Raw genomic sequence first — 22,850 nt, 5'->3', positions numbered from 1 at the left:
ATGGGGATTATTTCAACTATCTGCATGTGGTGGAAATGAAAAAGATTATTTGATCATAAATGGATGTCCTCTGTATATTTACTGATCTTTATCTGCAATAGTTAAAAAAGAGCAAGTAGCAGTTGCTTACATAAGCCCTGTTTTAAATACTGAAAAACATATTTATATAATCCATACACAGATGTAACATCTATGTATGTATGAAAACAATGGTGTTATTTTTAACACATTGTTTTACTAAGTAATTGTACTCAAATTCAAAAACTGAACTTATCATATTTTTATTTGTCCAACATTATTATATTTCATTAAGGGTTTTTTTTAAGCCTTTTTACACATTTTTGCCAACTTCCTCCTCCTGTATTTGAAAGCTAATTACTTTATTTTTCTATGATTGCAAAAATGAAAAAAAAAAGAAAAGAAAACCAGCTACTTATCTTAAATTTAGTTTCTTGTTCTGAGCATTTTGGCAAAGTATTGCACCTTTTATCAAAACAATCTTTTTTTAACGAATAGCTTGAGTATCACCGATCCCAAGGCCTCCACACACCTGGTCCGATAGTCCAAACGGAGTGTTTCTTTAGCGTTAAAAAAAGAAAGTTAAAAAAGCAACAAAGACCTTATCTTTTCTCATTTCTCACTCTGTGTACCATTTCTTCTGTCTCCCCTCCCACTCTGACTTCCTCTGTGACATTTGGCGCGTGGCTAATCCAATCTGTGTCATTCAGGGCCTGGTAACTAAGGCTGTTAGTGGGGAAAGACAAATATCATGGTGGTTCTCAGCTACATGTGCCTGAGTGCAGACTTACTAACGCGTCATTATCCCTCAACTTCAACTGAAGATCATTTATCTCTCTTAACATTTAAGAACACACTAAAAGATGTAGCGAAGGGACACATTTTCAGTCATATAACGCTAAGTAGTGAGATCAATCTTGATGTAATAAAAAGAACGTGGCAGTCATGTCTGGACTAAGACCAAAATTTGACCCAGACATTTTTGGTTCAGATGAAAAACTATTTACAAAACTATTTACAGACAAGTTGCATGAATCTTTATGAAATGAAAGTTCTATTTTTTTACAATGACAACATGAAAAGTACATGTTTCATACATGCATACAGGAAAACTTGTCAAAGATATGAAAAATGTATCATTTGTATTAATTTTAGCAAAGAGTATTCAGTATGTTCATTGTATTTCTTGGTGCTACAAACTATATGGGTTTAAAGATGGCTGGATTGCTTATAAATACTAATGCCTATAACTTCATAGAGAATTAACTGTAAGCATGTCTACATTTTATATAAGTGATGATTAAGTATTGTTGTTAGAAAAAATTATCTAAGTTCATTTACTTGTGAGTTTATTTGAAAGGTTATGTTTTCATATTATTATTTTGTTTGATGTTTACTTGACTCCTTTTCTTCTGTGAAACACTATTAACCATTTTTAGGATGTTTGCCTGGAGGCTAGAGACTTTGCACATTCCTGTGTTATCAGCTCCATGTGTAACTGATTAGTGGTCAGCCACATGCCCTTTTAAGGTCCACAGAAGGTTCCAGAACACCCTGTAGAAAAAGGTCATTGGTCAAATTCTTTGTGTGACTATGTGAAAAAGCCCAACCTCCTTCCTTGTATTTTCTAATAAAGCCAAATGCAGAGAAAGATCTGGCAGAGTTGATCCCAGACAGTGTTTTACAGCGATTCTTCGCGTCTGTTTTCAAGTCTCTCCTTTTCTGCAGAAAAGACAATTATGTCTGGTTGAATCTTTGCTAGTTAGGAATTAAAATAAACCTATCAATTGTCACCCTTATGGAAGAGCATTAAAAGGTAAAGCTGCAGTGATAACGCAATGTAGAGTACAGTACTGGTAGAAGGGGGGGGAAAATAAATCTCCATATAGTAGCAAACACAAACATTACCAAAAGCTACCAAAATTATCAATATGAGAAGAACAACATGAATCCATGTCTAGGAAATAAATTGTACGACTGAATTCTCTTTTTTTTCTTCCAAATGAGATATGAATTGATATCCAAATGAGTAAAGGCACATTTCAGCAAAGGTTTCCTGAAGGTTCTTCTCTCCACGACTTTACTTCCCAGATGCTTTGTTATCAACCTAGCTTGTTTTTTTGTGTGGGTCTTGACTAGGTGAATTACATCCCCTGATGCTGTGCTGGTTTTCAGAATGAGTACCACTGCCATAAGATCTCAGTCCAGTACAACAGCACAGTCCAGAATGTGATTAAAAACTTTGATATCAGCTATAATATCGTAGTTTTTATGCCATAAAAACTTTGATATCATAGTTTTTGCGATACAAGAATTATCAAATATTTTTTATATCACATATAACCATCATATAGTTTTTATATCATAAAACAGCTATATTGTTGTTTCTGAAACAGCTAGAAACATCATTCTAGCTGTTTCAATCTAGCTATGAAACAACTAGATTGCTTCATAGCTGTTAGGTCTACAACTCCAAACTGTCTAAAAATGTGTAGATAGATTGGATGTTAAATTAATTAAGTCAATCCTGACTCACAAAAATCCCCAATTGGGTGAAGACATAATTTCTAACATGTGAACAGAGGAATTTCTCCTTCCACCAAACATTCCATTATTATAGAGCTTTGAGAACAGTCGGCTTTCTTTGCAGTTACCCTTTGTGGCAATCTACTTTGTTTTTATCAATTGCAAACCATAATCAGAAATAACAGAAATAAACTATTTATATCTCTGTGTATGTAACAAATTTTTAATAAAATATCACTTTCACTTTTTCAATTGATTTACTGAAACAAAAACTTTTCAGGGATATTCTAATTCCCTTAGATGCCCTTCGTATTTTGTCTGTATCATTATTGCTTTAAGAACAGGGTGTTCCTCAACATTACTAAGTGACATTTAACATGTTCATATTATAAACTCCTGACAATATGCAGGAGTATTACTTTATCTTCTTTTGTTCAGAATCTTGCTGAACAAGTAGCAGGAGAACAAACTTGTTACATGATCAGATAATTGCTTAAGAAGGGAGAAAACATGAAATGGCTGGGGTTTTTTTTGCAAGTTGTTTTAATTTAAGCTTTTGGATCCTTTAAAATAATAAATATTCTTCCTGTTTGTGAAACGTTGCGTGTTCTCCACCGGTATTGTGTTTATCTGATCAAGCAGCATTTGCCAAGATACAAAGTCCCCTTCATCGATCACAGACCTGGCCTCCCCTCCCTCTTCCCCTTTTCTCGCCACGTTCTTTTCGTGCCCTATCTCTGACCATCACAGGCACGCACTGTCACTTTCCTGATGGTGTCATCACTTTTTCACCCCGTCTGTTTACCCTCTTAATCTCTTTTCACCTTAACTCTATAATTTATCCCTCTTCTCCCACTCGCTCTCACTTTCTTTGTTGTTCACCTTTATCCTTACCTTTGTGACTGGTACAGACACACAACAAATGGAGAAACACTGAAATTATCAGTGTGACACAGAGTTGAAGTACTCTCAGTTAAAATCTGCAATGGATGGCTGCTTGAAAATTAAAAAGAGACAGTGTGACATTGACACAGAGAAGAAGCAAACCAGGCAAAACAAAAACAGTGGGACCTATTTTTGTTAAAATTGTCTCTCGAGTGTAACAAATGCTCCGAAGCTCTGACAGGATTCAGTTACAGGGTAAGCAACTGAAATGCACTCCAAGCTAGAGTTTGATAATATTCAAACCTACAAACCGCCTTTCTTATAAATTGTAAAATTGATCTTCTTTATATAGAATTAATCCATATTTCATTTTAGTAGCATCATCTCTCATTACATTGAGTACATTTTTTCAGTGAGTGGGTGTGGGGGAGACCCTAATGTATTAGGATCTCTTTTGCAGATACAGCAAAAGAAAAAAAAATGTGATGGAGGAATATGATTATTAAAATAAATACATTTTGAGATTTTTAGATCACATATTTTCAAGAAAAAAAGTAGATCTCTGACAGAAAAAAAAAATTCCATTGTTAAAGGCATAAACATATCATACATGGTAAAGAAGAAGGATAAGTGCTTCCCAAGTGCTTCCTTGAGGAAAACAAGATACTAACAAGGATTTTTGGCACCACTGAAGAAATGTATTATAGGTTGGATATTTCTACATTTTGTAGTGTGAGAAAATGTTACGACAATAAAATACTTTTGCTTTAATTTTTTAAGCATCTTAGCCAGTGTTGAGCTTGATGTACACAAACACACAAACATAAGATACATATTTTATTTTTTAGAAAGACAATCTGTCATTTTTCTCCCTGTTGTCTCAAAAATACACTGCTAGTCATTTTTATGCATGTGCATGCTTTACAATTCAGGTAAAGTGCATTGTTTGACTTAGATTTTGCAATGTGAGTAGCATTATTTTTTGGAAATTAAGAAATCCTGTGTGCGTGTGTGTGTGTGTGTGTGAGATTCTCACCATCTCCGATGATAGCCAAGATGGCCAGATCCACTTGTCGCTTCCAGAAGGAACCTTTCTGCAGAGCAATGCCATAACCAGTGGTAGCAAATATGTACCTGAATACACAATCATATAAACAGAAAACTACACATCAAAATATGTGATTTCTCCAGAGTGTCACCATATTACAAGATGTTTAAGGGACAAAGCAAAGATAATGGGACATAAAAATAAAATGAATGAAAGTCAAACAGAACCTAAAACAAGATGTACATTAGTATAATGTACTTATATGATCCCAAGCATTTCCAGTTTAATCAGTAAATACTAATAGTGGATTGCACTGTAGTTCACTTGAATTTAGGTAATAGACCAACACAAATTTGTCCTTAATTGCAGAGTAAAAGTTACTGGATACATTCCTTTAGATTTCATTAAAAAATTTTTTACCCAGTTTAATTTGTATAAAGGTTACAAACAGGTGGGCTCTATTTACAAATCTAGGGATCTGTGAATTTGAACTGAGTCTTATTTTGAGGTATCAAGTTCAGAGGACAAAAAAACAACTGAACCTCAGGCTATCATCGAGAGCTACAATCCTGCAACTTCTAGATGCATCCTTTTAAAACACACCTGAATCAAATAGATGGCTCATCACCAGGCCTATGAAGAGCTGAATGACATGCCGATGACTGAATTCAGCTGGTGCAGGAATGCATCCAAAAGCTGCAGGACAGTAGCTATAGAGCAGGGGTGTCAAACTCAAATACACAGTGGGCCAAAATTTTAAATTGAACATTTTATAAATAAATATTGAACAAGCAAGGCTTATATAACTTAAAAGTGCAGGCGTGCATAATGGAGTTGCTAAAAATAATAATAAAACATATAAATGGCATATTAAATAAAAATTAAATAAAAATTGAATGCCTCCTTTCTGAGGTAAATGTCAAAATTTGCTTCGTACACAGGCTAATAAATTTGAAAATAAAATAACATAACAACTATGAATAAATCATTAAATAAACTATGAATAAACCATTCAGGCCTTGGAGTAACAAGAAAAGGTGCATAGAAAACTTATTTATTGCTCATTTTGCAACACACTGATCTACTCTGATGCAGCCAAGCCAGATATCTGGCATCTTTTCTTGGATGCCAGTTCATCAATGTCGGGGCTCAGGGTTTGAGCTGAGGAAACCTTCATTATCGAACAAAGGTGTTCGTCAGTCAGACGCCTCCTGTGAGACGTTTTCGTCATCTTCACTGAGGAGAAAAGTTGCTCACATACATATGTAAACAGATATTCTGTCTCCCACCTGTCCAGAAAAGTTCTATTTTCTGTCTTTCTTTTTGCCATTTTTTGGTAGGGTAACACAGTGACAGCTGTAGTTTGAGGTCGCAGTGTGGTTTGGGGGAGAGATGCGGGGATGCGGGGTGCGCCGGGGCTTTCACCGAAGGAGTGCGCAAGAAGGCGGATCACCACCTTCCTAATACATCCATGTCCGCTACCATAAGTGCTAGTGACACAGAGGAGGAGGCGTGTCTGCCTCTGTCCTGACTGACGCGCCAAAAAAACAGCAGAGCATTATGGGATTTGCAGTATAAGCGGTGAATGGGGCGTCACAGTGTTGCCACCGTATAATACCGGCGGGCCGGCTCTAATATTAATTTGAAATTGCTTTGCGGGCCAAATATAATTACACTGCGGGCCAAATTTGGCCCGCGGGCCAGAGTTTGACACCTATGCTATAGAGGATGGCCTGAGGTTCACCCCTGATGTAGCTTGTGTAATCAGCTTACTGTGCAGTGTTAGTCTTTCCAGTAAATATAAATTAATATCAACAACAGATTGTATTTGTCTTGCAAATTTTGTTGTGTTGCTTTTGGAAATAGAAATAACCTGTGGATTTAACGTCTGATCAGGTATAGATTAGCAAAACCACAGTAAAAGGGAATCCCTTTCTATTCAAACGGATTTTAGACACGTTCCCAAAATGTCAGCTTCTTTTACCGTCACTGCATGACTCACTGTCCCAAAAATAAGCTGCACCGGATCTGCTGTGCCTGAGCTGGGCAATGCCACAGAGCCTTTTCTCTACCAATGTTTTGGATAAATGGCTATCTGTTACTTAAGAATTGTAGCTTTATTTACCCGCTGCCGATGGTCACAAGCTTACACCCTTCATCTCTCCCAGCCATGTAGTTCAACACTGCAGCGTCATAAATGAAGGCATCCAGTTTGCTGTATAGGGACAACAGAACAGAGAACAATGAAAGAAAAGAGATTTTGAAAAAGGAGGTCTTTCACATCTTATTTTTATAAAGAATGAGTAAGAAGTGCACAGAAGGAGACAGAAGGCAAAGCACCGCCTTATTTTTCAAAGCATGTTGGTTGCAGATCAATTGTGAAGTGTTAAATCATCTCCAATAGGCCTGCAATCCAAGCGTATCCAAACACAAAGGACACAGAGGGGATTGACGGTTCAATACGCAACGCTTCATTGATGATAGGCCCTTGGAGGCACATAGGCATTCTAAACAAACTTCAGACCCTCACAAACATTTACACTGTCCTGCCTCGGACCACACAGAGACTAGTAAACAAGTAAAAGAGGAAAAAAAAAAGATCCAAGCCCCTGACTGACATTTCTAATGTAACTGATACTGTCACTGGCCACTGCTCTCTTGCTATCTCGGCGCACGCACAAACACCAGACTCAGACACTCAGAACCCCGCTAATAGTCTGGTGACTGGCTGGCATTTTCTAGAATGTCAGACCCAGCCCTTTAGAAGACGCTCACAGCTGATAGGTTAGCTGTGTAATTAACTTAACCCACCACTGTCAACAAGGAATACGTGTGTCCCAACATGGAGAACAGAGATTACACATCGGTAGGCGTGTATGACTACCTAAATGAGATTGTGGACCACTGCCTTTCTAAAAGCTTGTGCATGTCTTTTAGAAAATAGGACGCTCTACAGTAACCAAACATTTATCAAATCCTTGTATTAGGGAGAAAGAGTAGCAATAGATTATGAAGTGCTTCAATGAAACCTTTTAAATGTCGGGTTAAACGTTGCAAAAATTTATCCTTAGCTATGAATGGATAGTTCAGACTTTTTAGAGTTAGATTCTAATAATTAATAATAAATGAATAACCTGCAAGAAGTTCTTAGTTTTTGAGCTTACAGTCAGAGCTAAGTCACGACAAAAGTAGACGTTAGCAACAAACAACAGCATGCTAAGCGAAACCAACGAGAGAGATTAACTGATGGAAAATTAAAGCAAAGTAAAAAATGAATAATACAGCCTTTTACCTGAAACGCTGCTGTTTTACTTTTGTAACAAATTGACTTCTGACTTATATGCCAAAAATGTTGCATATTTGAATTAATGTTTAGATGGGAAGGTTATTTTTTCATACTTGTATGGTATTCATAGTAAATAACTACATAAGTCAATTTAAATATGATTACAAATGGAACCACTTAGAGGTTTTCTTCTGTTTTAGGGTTTGTGCCACACTTCAACCAGAATAAATACAAACTGTAGATTTTAAATGATTTACTTTAATAAGGGAAAAAGCTTTCCAAAGAAAACTGGCCCTGACAGCATGAAGTCTGGCAAAATAGCTTAAAAAGCAATATATTATGACCCCATCTAAAGAAGTTCAGGAATAGATGAGAAATGGAGTCATTGACATCCATCAACTTGGAAAAAGTTACAAAGCCATTTCTAAAGGTTAGGGGAGTCTGGCAAATTATCCACAAATGGAGTAAACACAGAAGACTCGTGACTCCTTCCAGGACTGGCCAGTCCACTAAAAATACTTCAAGAGTGTTTTGAAACCCCATGAGGGAGTTTACAGAAGAACCCAGCACAATATCTTCACTTCAAGCCTCACTTGTCTCAGTAAAGGTCAGAGTTCATGATTGACGCGTAAGAAAGAGTCCAGAAGTGAAAATAATTGTTCACCAACCAAACCCAAAGGCCCATCTCACATACGCAAGTAAACATTTTGTTCTTCCCTAAGATGTCAAGCATAAAACTCGGTGCCCTGGCAAGACAGAAGTGGAACCTTTCGGAAGAGTGCGTCTTGTTACATCTGGAGTAAAACTAACACAGAACTTCATAAAAAGATTGACAGTCGAACAAGATGGTGGTAGTGTGATGGTCTTGGGTTGGTTTGCTTTTCAGGACCTGGACAACTTGTTATAATTGATGGAACCATGAATTCGGCTCCCTACAAGAGAAACATGAAAGAAAATACACAGCCATTAGTTCATGACCTGGGACTCAAGCACACACTGCACGAAAATCAATTGCAGCAGGACAACAATCTGAAGAGCATGAGCAAATCCAATGTCTGGATGGAGAAAAAGAAAGAAACTGAAGTCCTTTAAATCTGTAAGTTCAAATCTGCGAGTGGTCAAACACTTCTTTATATTAGTGTAAATAATCATCTAATACCAACTTGAAGTGGGTTTAGGTTTCATCACACAATCTCTACAAAAGAAGTTTTTTCAGTGTTGAGAATTTAGCCATTTCACTATAGCAAATGTCTTCTCGTGAACCTGTGCTAGCCACTACCTGGAACACTAAGGCCTTTTCCAAAAATAACTGAAAGTGCTAAGAGAATTAAGTACTGCCTCTCACCTCTTAAAAGAACCATGATTATCAAATTCTTAACTGTCACTTTAAATCCAAGTCTAGTTTTAAAATTACTGAAGGATAGAGGTATTCCTAGAGATGACTAATCCAATTCCAAGAATCAGACCATTTAAAAGACTGAACTCAATTGAACTCAATTGATGATGCACTAAGATTGCAAAACTTACACACGTTTCATAGTTTCCTGTGAAAAACATAGGAAATGACTAACCTCCAATGTTAATATTTTTTTCTCAGTGTATTATTACTTATGTCATGTGACCAGTTCTGCGCACTGTGTCTCAACAGCTGCTGATGAATGGGGTAGATCTGTTCGCAAAACAGCTGAAACACAAGCCAATTAATTTTATAGAATTCAAAAGAAAAGTATGAAGCAAAAAAAATTATTTGTTACATAAACAATACAGATCAAAACGACACTGATACATTTTGATCAGTTAATTTATCAACAAGTCATGTACAAATAGAGCTTAAACGTTCCAAAAATGTTCTTTGCACCAGGTTTAACGCTACACAAAATGTGATAAGTTCTTAATCTTAGGTTCAGGGTTTGCTATGTTTCTGGTCTTTTTCGGTGAAAAAATAATATTTTACCTTTATTATGTCCAAGAAATTGAAACAGTAGCCAGTAACGAACCGATTGGAGATTTTGTTAGATTTTTTATTTTTAATTTTAAATAAGTGCCAGGCAATGCCTCGACAGATGCAGTAACAACATGTGCATGCCAAACTAAAAGACCTGTACATTCAAGCAGGCTGTGAAGATTATTTTAAGTTCAAATATATTGTGGCTATACCCCTTAGCACTGAACTAAACTGTTTACAAAAAACTGTAAAAACTGTTGAACTATGCAGTAAATCAGAGGACTTTGTAAAAAGATTAATGTTCTGCAGAAATTCCTCTTGGGACCAAAGATTGGTCGATCGCCAAAAAGAAAAACAAAAGTATTGAACTAGGACTCTGTATAGACATATTTAATTGAGGAAGTTAAATTGTCAATTAGGCAGACATGCAATCATCCACAATGTAGGTAAATCAGAAAAAATACTTACTTGAACTTGCATTATGAGGTCAGTCTTATGGTTTGCACATCACCATCAGCACCCTGTACTACAAACGTGCATCATTTTTTGTGGCAGATATTGATTATTGAACCAAAAATATCAGACTAATAATCCGGACCTATGTAAGAAGTAAATGGTAGATCCTAAGGCTGGGCAATAAATCAATAAGAATATATATCGCAATAGACAAGTGATCAATATCAATGGAAATTGCGTTCGATAGATTGTTCAATAATTTCACTGAAGAACGATCAAGAACTGCATGGCATTTTGGGGGATACAAGCAGAGGAAAGGCTTTGTTGCTGCTCAACTTTACTCAGCCAGTGTACCAAGGTTGAAGACATCAGCATCTCCCTCATTGGTAAGGTAGCAACAACCTGTTGAGTAACATGCGCAGCAGTTTCAGGTTTTGCCACTGTGCCTCATAACTGCTTAACAAATAAACAAACAACAATGTGGAGTGAAATCTGTGGATAACAGAGGAAAGGTAACCCCACCAGTTTGGAAGTATTTCAGATTTTTCAAACAAAGAAAACTAATCAATAATTATTGATATCTACTGATGAGAAATGCTTTTGTCGAGATACATTTTTTAGTCATATCATCCAGCCCTAGATCCTCATTTACATTGCGTTTTATTTATTTAAATTTATCCTGCAGTGTTACTATTCTCTGTAGACTTATTCTATGACTGAGTTGTGGAAATGCTCCTTCAGAGTTCCTTCATGTACAGCTCTTTGACTCTTAAATCCAAAATCCCTTTACGAATATTAGAAAGCGAATGCCTTCCTAATATTGTTTACAACTTTTGACGTTATTAAACTTCAATTCAGTTTTAAAAAATTCCCAAAACAATGACTTGTGAAATTCTTGACATTTGTTTTGCTCCATCAAATCAAAATTAAAATGTAAATAATCTTACACTAAATTAGCAATTTAAACATCTTCACGTTACTAAGTAAAACTAGAACAGATAATTACAGAATGTGCATCAGATCAAGAAGGTGTATGAATACAATATTTGATGGTATTAAAAAGTCAAGAGTTAAAGCTTGGGTGTTATTTGCATTTACATTCAAATCGATTTTAACAGGTTCTATTCTTGTGACTGTAACAGATTTTATTTGAAAATCTTGTCAGCATTATGTATTATGAGACCTAATCCTGCTATCAAGCTTGCTGCAGTGTTGCTTATCCACTAATGCTGTCAAATAGAAATATTACCCAGAGTATAAATGAATGCACACATATTCAGCTGGCTTGCTGTGCAGACATACATGACGAACATGAGAATATCTTTATATTATCTACTGTCATTTCTGAGGCATGTAACACAGATGTAATATCAAACTTCTAGACATATGTTATAACTCCAAAGATTAAAAACTAGCATATATAGGTGCACACAATTATAGGTCACAGAATATATCACACTTATGTAAAATTCTTTGAGCCTCTGCTCCAGTTATGACCTGCATTCATTTTCCTTCCAATAACTGTGTAACTTACTTTATAGTAGCAAGCTATGCAGTATTTATTCAAGTCACATTTTTCAAACTCAGTGAAGGTTCAACTAGACCACAGTAAGTAAAAACATTCAAAATGTGTAAACTTCGTACTCGTTCTCATACAGGTGACCTAAGCTAAAGTGACCTAATCTAAATTTACACTGCAGGTCTAAATGCTCAATTCCGATTTCTGGTCAAATCAGATTTTTTTTTTTTTGCGTTGGCCATTTACATTTGCAAATATATGCGACTTGCATGTGAGCTCTGTATGAACTGCAAACAACCTAAGCAGTTACAGGCATGTAACTTCACACATGTTTGCGAAAGTAAATATGGATACTAATGTGGATACTAGTGTTGCATTTTGTTGTTTCTTGTCTTTTTATTTCATCCAATGGATATCTTACATCACCCACTTCACCCTTTTCCCCACACAATAGTGTTCTTTCTTCTTCTTTTTGTTTTGACCAACTTCAACTTCCTATCCAGCCAAACCTTCTCAAAGTTATCCAACTCTTGAATTTGTCCTTGGTTAACTTGTGATAACCCCAATCACCTTTCATTTGTTCCCAGGAATACAGATACACAGACAGCCACACAACATCAGTCCTACTAATGGAACCAATATTAAAATTATCTCTGCTATTCTTTTTAATGAAGCCCAGTCCAAGCTCACACATTTGAATAATAATACCCACATGTACAAAATACCAAAACTCCATATTAATCTAAATTTGAATTTGTGCAAACGGTGTTAAGAAGCACTTCCAAGATGAAAACAAAAGAAAACATGCATTTTTACCCTGATTTGAGGCTGACAAGTGCGTCCACAACACCAGTTTGATGGTACTTCACCATGTACTGGTGCATGGCTGGGTAGTTCTTCCTGATGTTCCTTTCAGTGGATCCATTCGGGACTGTCCCAAAGCGGAACGGAGGAGAGTACGCATATGGATTCTGAAACTGCGGTGGGACAAGCAAACAAGAGCCGGATAGAATAATAAAAAACTGCTAAGCTTACACTATAAAACAGAGAAAAAAGAGGTGGAAAAAATTGTAATAGATCTTTTGTAAAGAAGGTAAGTTCAAACAGGTCCAACAGTTTTTTTTTTTCATATGCTGCCAATTTCCAAAAGTATCGCCTCAATACATTTAGACACAAAAATAATTAAATCCAATCATACAGATGGATTCAGAGTCAATTACGTTTTTGTTCTGATTTGTTCCTAGTCTTTTTACTTTACCTCAAGCTACCATTTCCTGCAAGATACAGTATATCGTTGTCAATGTCAAGAAATTCTAGAAGCCAGCTTGCCACAACCTTCCCTTCATGTCAGAAACTTATGTGTAATATCCCTTTCAGCTTTTTTAATTTGGGGTTTGGAAGTTTCCTGCTGAAACTTCTCTATTCAATTTGTAAAACAATGCTTTATAAATATTACAGATTTCAAATTGCAAATTATTTAAATATTTGTAGCTCTCCTGAGTAAACTAAAAAGCAGCATATCACACATTTTATTTGCATTTTATTTGTTATAACACAGAATCTATTACTTGCAGAGGCAACAATGTATAATCAGGATCAAGAAAGTAATTTAAAATGTAAATATTATGACTGTGCATCTCAAGAAAAAGTGCTTTTGCAGTTCACAGGTCACTATGTAAACTCTACTCTGAATACTTGACTCCATGCCTACAAATTTGCAAGATATGTACTACGATGCATCTTTATTTTTACCTTTGTTTACTTTATTTTAATTATTAGGGATTTCCTTATCTAGAAGCCTGTAGACACCTTTTCATTTATTTTATGACATTAGACAGCAAAATACAGTTACCTATTTACATTTTTATTTCATATAAAAAGAATTACATAGGATTTGATGTATCAAACAAATTACAAGATGTCCTGATGATATTTGAAGGGGAAAGCAAGTCACCGCTCCACTGACACATTTCTGTATTTATTTCTGATACATTGAAATGTATCAGAAATAGATACATTTCTATTTACCAATCATGCAAAATTTTTATCTGCAATTTCAGGGCTCAACCAAAGAAACAACTGTTCAGACTCTGTTGGGAAGGATCGTGTTTTGTTTTCGTACAACCATGCACACTGTTATTTTCATAACCTTAGAGGTGCAACGGATGACACACTGCAGCCCTTTTAATTGTAATATCTGGTTGTTGAAATGTGTTGCATAAACTTTAAGAACTGCCGACAATAACTTATAAAGTCAAACTATCTTGTTCATTAGAAAAGTGCTTACTTTACTCTCTTCCTCTCTTACTTATCTTGTTGAATGTAGAGCATCCGTAGTTTTTACAGAAAAACCAACACTGTTCATGTTTATGCCAGAAATTGTCAAATGGTCTCCAACTGTACAAGTGTTCTACATTACAAGTGGGTTTTGCTAAAGACAAAATGCAAATGAACTATTTTGAACTACTCAAACCAATTTCCCTTGGACATCTACTGTATCTCCATGCTAAGCACTGGTTATTATAACCCTCTTTTGCCTCATCTTTCTTTCTTTTCATGGCATGTGACTCTTCTGAGGTTGAGCTGTAAGGTCTGAAGAGGGCAAATATTTCAAAGGGTTCAGTGATGAGACATTTCTAGCCCACTGGGGAAATTCAGATTGGCAAAGCACTTTGTCTGAATAAACTATTAGTAGACAGTGGTCAGAACTGCATCTTGTACAAGAATCTTACTGCAAAGACCATGACAACAGAGCAACAGAATAGCTAAAATCCATATCTGTGTAAGAGTTATTTATTCAAATCTCTTTTGTACGAATGCTAGAGGCAGTCACATAGTAATATATAAACAGACCCCACGGCATTCTATCAAACTAGTCCAGCCTAAGACTCCGCATACTTGCCAACACATTGGCTCAGTACACTCCATGTAAATTATTGAAATAAGAAAGAAGAACTAGCATGCAATAACTAAAATGCAAAGATCACAGTTCGTATTGTGCATTTGTAGTCATAAAAAGTGTCTGAAATAAATTATCTCAAAATAAATTTACAACAAATACAGTACACAAACATTTGAACTTAAAACTTTTAAATAAATCACAATGGGAATTAAAGGAGTTTGAGTGTTACTTAAATGGGGTGTTATTATGTAAATTCCAGACACATAGTACCATTGAGTAACTGTGTTACCTTCAGTTGTTATGAAAATACTGTACATATCAAACATCATTTAAAAGAAAATTGGGGGGAGGGGTTGTAACAGAATTCTTAAGAGCATTGGGCTGATGAGCTCAGACGACTCGTGGTTCCATCAGATTTTTGCTAATTGCTGCTGCCACTAGTCTGGAGGAGCTGAGTGGGGTGTGGGGTGCTCTGTGATTCAGAAGCTAGACTCGGGACTGCAGCTCCAAAGAGGAGCTTTGTGGAAACAGGTGGTGCATTGTATGAGCAAGCGTTTAGGCACCCCCAAAAGATCTGCAAGAGCAGATACAAACATTTCTCAAAAACATGTGAAAGAATTAAACTAACACTCCAAGAATGTTTCTGATGAGGGAATAACATTATGACACTATATAATACTCAAATAAGTCAATTTTACATAAATCTCCCCTTTTTAAATTGTTTTTCTAGCTAAACAAACGTCACTTATTTGAGTTTCTCTGATTTTCAGTTGTCTAAAGGTAAGTATTGACTTTGTATAAAAGACAAGCATGTTAAAATAAAATCAAGCTTAGCTTTAATATTGTGTTAATGGGTCAATATTCAGCCTTTTTAAGTGTGGCCAGTCATTCCTAATTTTAGTCTGGCCCACTCATTCCTCCCTCGTCTTTCTTGGTATGTTGCTTCCCACACAACCACATTATTCCGTTCTCTACCTAAACTGTCAGCCTGCCCCATATCTGTCCGCCTGTTTGTCATGTACCGTCTTGTAAGTCTTGGCGTTTCACTAGTCCTCAGTTGCCCTCTCTCCCCCTCTCCCATGCCAGTTGATGTTCCCCTTATTCTTAAGTCCCTCCCTCCTTCTTTCTCAGAGTCTGCCTGTTGTCAGAGCTCGTGACATCACACTTTGCCTTGTAGCACCAAGTCATACATCTGAAACTGTGTCCGTAGGAAATCTCTGCCCTTTACACTTATTTTTTTATTTGTTTCGCTACATCTTGTTTGACCTTTGCCTCCTGCATTTAAAATTTTCTTCCTCATAGCATGACCAACTTTCTCTCTTTTTTTAACCACAAAAAATGTAATATACATATTTAGAAATAGATAGTAAACAAGTATCGTCATATAGGTTGTAAATTTGATCATTTAATTTAATAATTTTAATTCACAAAAATGCCAATTAAACAAAAATTTTAATGATGTGACCCTTTTAAGCTAGTTTGTCTTCAGCTTTTTCAGGCTGACCTATTGCTTAACAAACCTAAGCAACCGACAACTACTTAGCTGGCGTCAAATTGGTATCAGGTCGAGCGGGAAATTGGACAGCTTTACAGCTATGTACATTTTGAAAGTTGAGTACCCTTTAGGATTTCACCATGTTAGAATAATCTCTTGTCACCAGTCTTTCTTTCTCACTATTGACTATACTGGGCATTGGGATATAATGGTTACAGTAGGAATGCAAGAAATTGGATGGTGATCTGCAGCAAACAAACCATCCTTCGACTTGGAAGTCATCCCCGAGTGGAGATGCCTACTTGTAGTATTTGTGAGATGGTTAAAAATAATGTAAATCTCATAGTTAAAATCTACTTAATCAATGAGGAATGAGCAGAGCAATGACTTCTCAGTTGATTAATAATGCTAATTATGTGAAATGCTGATCTAAGACAATAGTCTAAGTAAATTTTAAGTAAATTAAATCCTTTTCCCTTCAAATATAAAATTTAACACAGGTGTCATTTTAAACAGTGATTAAGTCTTTAGTTGAACAAACAGAAAGAAAGAGATAAAGTATTTTTTATTTAATCTGTCCTGTACAGGCCTGAATGTCATACATATTTTCCCCACTAAACTGAAAATTTAACCTAAGTTATAAATTATTTATGAGAAATAGGAATTGGTTAATGCCAACCACTTTAAATCGGGGAGAGAGAACACGTTGTGTAAAATTAATTTTTTTGAGAGTGATGTCATTTTATAATGTCATTCCCTCTTCAAAAATGTACCTGGGTTGCTTTGATTCTTTCATGCATGTTTGAGAAATTCTTTATTCTCCCTTTGCAAGCCATTCAGGGGTGCTTAAACGTTTTCTCATTTACAATGTGCCACCTATTTACCTAAAACTCCTCCTTGGAGTTGCAGCATCTAGCTGAGCTTCTGCCTCACAGAATACTCCTCCCCTGCGCCTTCCCCACACACCTCCTCCAGACTAGCAGCAGCAACGATTGGCAAAAATCTGGTGGAACTGAATGTTCGCAGAGCTTATTATGAACAATTGAGTCCAGTGCTTCTAAAAATGGTTATAAACTGTAAAATGGAGGAGCCGCAAACCTGATAACCTAAATTGTTAAAGGATGTGTTTGATTTATTAACCAGTGTTGTGTGGATAATTAGGCAGAATTAATTCTGGTAAATATTCCAGTGTTCACTACTATTATCCTCCAAATATACAATTGGTGTTAACCTACTACAATTTATTTTCATTTTGAATATAAATGGATATGCATATTTTTTTTGTTATTTTGAATTAATTTTCAAAATGATTCACAGCTTTTAATAGCAGTGATCCAAATTAAGTAAATTTGCATTTTATCCAATGTGAGACTATTATTTTAGTCATTAGAAATCTCATATGAACTCGAAGTAAAAGACTTGAACCTTAACATGAATATGGGAAAACATCCATATTTGAACAAGCTATTAAAAACAATACCCAGAAGTAAAACAAAATTATAAAGTTGAGAGCCATTGAAAGAGCAGGGAACACACATGCTGCACATTCACATTCATTATAATCATCACATGAGAATCAGTGATATTAAGCTGGCTGGATTTAGAACACAGTTTTACCCTCTTCTTAACAAAATAAGATCCAAGGACCTAGTATAGGAAGCATATTTACAGTATGTTATATTCAACTATTCAATCATTGGCCCAGCTTCTTACTGACATTCTAAATTATTGCCGAGGAACATTTACAAAGCCCTTTCTCATTTTGTTTGCCCTTACCTTGTTGTCTGACAGCCCAGTGACTTGGTCAACAAACTCCTCCTGAATCATGAAGGCAGCCAAGTTAGCAGTGTAGGAGGCCAGGAAGATGACAGCAAAGAAGGCCCACACCGACACTATGAACTTGCTGGTGGTTCCTTTGGGGTTTTGCACTGGCACAGAGTTGTTAAAGACCAGACCCCACAGCAGCCAAACGGCCTTGCCCATGGTAAAAGAAGGACCGTGGGGATCTGAGAGATACAATAAGAGGAAGAGACAGAAGTTAAAGTAAACGTAAGTTGCACTACCAGACATTATATTAAACGTCAGTTTTTCAATGTTACTAACTTAATGATGGGGGCATAGAGGGTTCACTGTAAACATACTGTTCATCCTAGTGTTTTTGTACATATCTTAGTCAAAACCGGACACAGTTGTGGAAGTAGTGGTCATTGCGCTACATCTAACCAGGAACTTGCATGGATTTCTTAGGAAAGCACAAGAGACATGAGAAGTGCTACCCTTCTTCAAAATGTGGTTTGATCTCCTACATCTAAGACAAGACACTATTTTATCCATTTCCTTCAAACAACAAAAACACTGCATTGTTTCATTATATATTTTAACATATTTCAAATAAACATAATGTATCTCAGTCACAGCAAAGGGACTGCTGTGATTGAGATACTGCTCTATCACAACTGCTCTAAACTACTCTAAGATATCAGTTTATTTTTCCTTCTAAGGGCTCCAAATATATAACTTTTTCTGGGTGTCACAATGAACCTGGAGTGTAAGAAGGTCTCATATCCTGAGACATTGCATATTTAAATGGCATTGTATTTCTCATTATTGTGATGGGTTTTTTTTGCATTTATTGCAATGTAATTGATATCAGTATATTTATATATATGCATAAAATAAGTCTAAGCTAAGGTGACAACTTTAGGGTTGGTATAGTGTTTGTCTTCTAAAAGTATGTCTTATTTTTACAAAACTAAGCTATTTATTTGTTGCCCTATGGTATTGACAGAGCCAGCTGGCACAAGCACTGAAGATTCTTACACCACTCTTAAGCTATTTGTGGAGCATCACTTTTTGGTTCTCAGTAGAAAACTGAATGCAACATGATATGCAAACAATTTTACATATTATGTTGAGTACTCTGCATACTGCATATACTGTGGCTGTTGTTATTGCTGTTGGGTGACAAAAAAGCAAAAAAGCTTTGTTAGCACATACTTTAATAATGTTAGCAATTGCTTTGGACCATAAAAGTATTTCACTTACAGTGCTCTCTGCAAATTCACCTGAAAGCAGTTGAGGATTGTAAATGTCACTTTAAAAATGCTAATTTCTCCAGATTTCCTGCATAGTTTAAGTACATTTTTATAATATTGAGTCACCCTCATTTCAACTTGCTTAGGGCAGTGTATGCAAAAATGCTTGTATATTAACCAATCTTTCTAAAGCTAGGTTTGTACCGATATAAATATATAAATAAGAAGTTTATGTTGAGCTCACCTTTTCCTTGTGCCAGATTTCTGTTAAAGCCAAGAGGACTGATGTACTCAAACATGAAGACAGCCATTGCAGTCACCAGTAGGAGCATCACAAACATCATCACCCACACTGATGCACTGAATGGCTCTGTGAAAGACAAAATTTAAGGTACAGATATTAATATTAACACTGGTTAAATCAAAATTTCTCACACATTTTCATTTAGTTTCTCCTCGGTCTGTTTTGCAGTGAACTGAAGGAATTAGATCAATTTTGTGCACATGGAGGAACCAAGAGAGTGGATTGCAAGCTGTGCCCTGTGCATTTAGAGCGCTTACAGAAAACCTCATATACTTGCATTTGATTATGCGAGGCACAGAATAGTATAGGAAGCCCTGGTGTCAGCACTCCTGTCCTCCCTCTGAGCTCACAACTCTGCTGCAGAGATTAAACTCTCCTTTTATGTATAGAGGGGTAGGGGGGGACTGTTGGCATAGTGCAGAGCACTGAGTGAGGGTTGTGCAAGAAAAGTGTGTGTATGCTGGCAAGCAGCCATTTAAGGGTTTTCCTGGTAAGCCCCCATAATAGCCACTTTCACAGCACTAACTGCGTGCAACATCCATGTCAGCGTGTGAACCTGGGTGTGAGTTTGTGTCCGTGTACAGCATACTGGTATTGGCCTGTGTGTTTCAGCTTGCAGGAATTTTTGCTTAATTCCGTTTGCAAGTTGGTGGACGTTTGGAAATGTCTTGTGCGCAGGAACTTGCTGAGAAACTCCGCAGCAAACTGAGCCGATACAGCAAGAGTTTTCATCGCCCTTAGGTTAACTTCTCAAGTGTCGTGAGAAAGGAATTGAGCTGATTCCTCCAGATCAAAGTATACACACTCACACAAAAACAATTGATAAAACTGACAGCAGTTACCGAGAAAAGCTGATGGCGAGACAGTTCCATTACTACGTGAGACCATGACGCTGATCCCAGTTTCTACGAACGGGACGGAGAAATCGATGACCTCAGAACGCTCCTCATTGATCGTCAGAGATCCGACGGCCATGACGGCTTTCTTATAGACCACCTTTTTGAGAAGTGGTGAAGAGGGAGGAGTGCAAGGATTGAGTAGGAAGGAGGTGATGTGATATAAAAAAAATGGAAGAAAAATAGCAAGGAGCAGGGGATAAAGAACATTAAAGAGACATTATTTAAATTTGTTTACAATAAACTCAGTAGTTTCCACATTAAATGTGCCTTTATATACAGTTCAGACCAAAAGTCTGGACACACCTTCTCATTGAATTCAATGAGAAAGTGTGTCCAAACTTTTGGTCTGTGTTGAGTACAGACCAAAAGTTTGGTCTGTACTGTACATCAGTGAACATTTAGACGCCCAAACTGTAAAACATGTAGTTTTATCCTAATGTATCCAAAATGTTATTGAATAGATCATTTCTATCACTAATTTGGTTGGAAAAAGTCAAACTCACAGGATTGTTACACACAAATTGATAGATTTTGAATGTTAGATTTTTTAGTTTGTTAAAATTTTCTATGGCACTATAGGTGGAGGCCAAGAAATAAATACAAATAGGTTTTATTCAGAATTTGCTAAGATTTCTTTATTTTTTGGAGCATTTAAGACCAAATATTGTTTTTTTCTGATAGCATATACTTTTTGACGTGATCTTTTTTTGCACAGGGACTTACCTCTCCCACCATCCCATTCCAGACATTGTTGATTTTCTTGCCATGCTTGCCATTGGTTACCAGGTACAAGTCATACGTAAATTTGACGTACTTGGCTATCTTCTTCAGAATGTCAATGCAGAAGCCTTTGCAGCACTTTTTGATATATGTTCCACCAGCCTCAGTTGTGTTGCTACAGAAACACAAAAATAAAGACCACCATTATAACTAAATTAACCAATGCTTTGCTTGGTAACAGATGCTAAAAAGAAGACATGCTTAGAGAGAATATTTAACTGAGAGAAAATGCTAATTGAGTCAACAATCTTTCCTTTTCCTGGTTAAACACACACCGTTGACTCTAATTCTGGTAACTGCAGACCCAACCTCTCCATCCATCCTTTTCAAGTTATAAGTTTCGATGATTATGCCTTTGAATGACAGAGAACTTTAAAACCAAGATCTTTCTCTCCTTCCCCTTCTGCGTCTCCAGTCAAGGAGGACTTGACGGCATTGCAATCTGCAGCATCTTGCCATCTGTGTGTGTGAATCTGAGAGCAGAGGAATTCAGAAACTTCTGACTCACACACATACATGCACCCCCCACCCACCCCCTCGCACGCGCGCAAACACAAACCCACACCCATGACAGAGTGCATTCACGTTTAAGAGTTCACTTCAACTTTCAGCCACCTGGGAGTCTCATTTAACTTTTAAATGTGTGCTAATTAGAGGATGCTAACCTCGTCCTTTGATTTAACATCCAAATATGACAAAGAGTGAGAGAGCAAACAAAAACTAAACAAAAAAAAAAAAACTTGAGGCTGTGACTCTGCAGTTTTCATTCTGTTCTGTTTCACCAAAGTGCACCTGGGAGTTCATGGCCACCGCTCCAAAGTCTAAATGCCAACAATCAGGGGAAATTGTATCAAGGTGGCTTTGCGTACTTTTCTGTTTCTTTGATTGAACAGTTGCCTCACTAAAACTGGACGTTTGGTAATCATGTTAACTGGGGGTGTGGGGGTGGGCTCTGTGCAACATAGTTAACATTGGTATTGAAAATAAGGATAGGTACTTCATCAGAATAGTAGCTATTGGGTACTCTCTTTTATATTTTCATAGAAGCTACCATGACTAAGTGCTTCAGTGTTTACCTCGTCCCTAAACAGAGAAACTGTCAAAGCTATTTATGTTGTAAGTTTGTATTGAGTAATTATGTTTTAATCTCTCTTTCCTTGAAAAAGCTGTTGATTAAGATTTTTTGCTGAGTTCAGCTGTGCACTCTGTTTTTCCTTCTGTTCTGCCAATCCCTAGACGTCATGACTTTTCTGTTAAAATCAGTAGTGCACTTCCTGCGTCACTACATCATTGATCTGGAAATTTTGTTGCAATGTCAGTGACTTGATACAAAGGGGCTTCCTCACATGTTTTTTCTTTCAATTAGCATCAGAGGACCAATGAAAGTTCACTAGGACTTACACATTTGACTAAAATGTCTGTACATAACTGGATCTAGATCTGACCATATAATTGGATTGTACTGAAATTATATAGATCGGTTCTTCTGTATAAATTGTGATTAATTATACCTATTTGTCATGTAAAGTGCCTTAAAAAATGGAAATTCACTCATCCAGGCTTTCCCTGAGAAAAAGCCATACTAACTGGAACACACAATCATACCAATTTAATTGGTTTTAAATTGGTTATAAATAAAATTGAACTGAGTAGATATGGAAATGCATACAGTAATGAAATTTGGAATAACAAAGTGAAATCAAAGGTGATGTTAGGTTATTTTAAAACAGCTTCTCCAGGCACAACCAAGAA

At 36.4% G+C, this 22,850-nt stretch overlaps 1 protein-coding gene across 3 annotated transcripts in view; it reads right to left on the bottom strand.

The window, feature by feature from the left end:
* The window catches only part of grin2aa (glutamate receptor, ionotropic, N-methyl D-aspartate 2A, a), a 168,526-nt gene that overhangs the window by 12,578 nt on the left and 133,098 nt on the right, over positions 1-22,850 (bottom strand). For all 3 annotated transcript variants that reach the window (XM_032586856.1, XM_032586857.1, XM_032586855.1), the window contains 7 exons: positions 21,042-21,213; positions 20,262-20,415; positions 19,360-19,485; positions 17,857-18,086; positions 12,500-12,660; positions 6,603-6,692; positions 4,466-4,563 (listed from right to left, as the gene is read on the bottom strand). In XM_032586856.1, the coding sequence (XP_032442747.1) occupies positions 4,466-4,563; positions 6,603-6,692; positions 12,500-12,660; positions 17,857-18,086; positions 19,360-19,485; positions 20,262-20,415; positions 21,042-21,213 (1,031 nt within the window). The remainder of the gene's footprint in view (positions 1-4,465; positions 4,564-6,602; positions 6,693-12,499; positions 12,661-17,856; positions 18,087-19,359; positions 19,486-20,261; positions 20,416-21,041; positions 21,214-22,850) is intronic.

Source organism: Xiphophorus hellerii, chromosome 16 (genome assembly GCF_003331165.1).
Source record: "Xiphophorus hellerii strain 12219 chromosome 16, Xiphophorus_hellerii-4.1, whole genome shotgun sequence".
Lineage (NCBI taxonomy): Eukaryota > Metazoa > Chordata > Actinopteri > Cyprinodontiformes > Poeciliidae > Xiphophorus > Xiphophorus hellerii.
The sequence above is the reverse complement of the archived record's forward strand: the minus strand, read 5'-3'. Positions and strand labels throughout refer to the sequence as shown.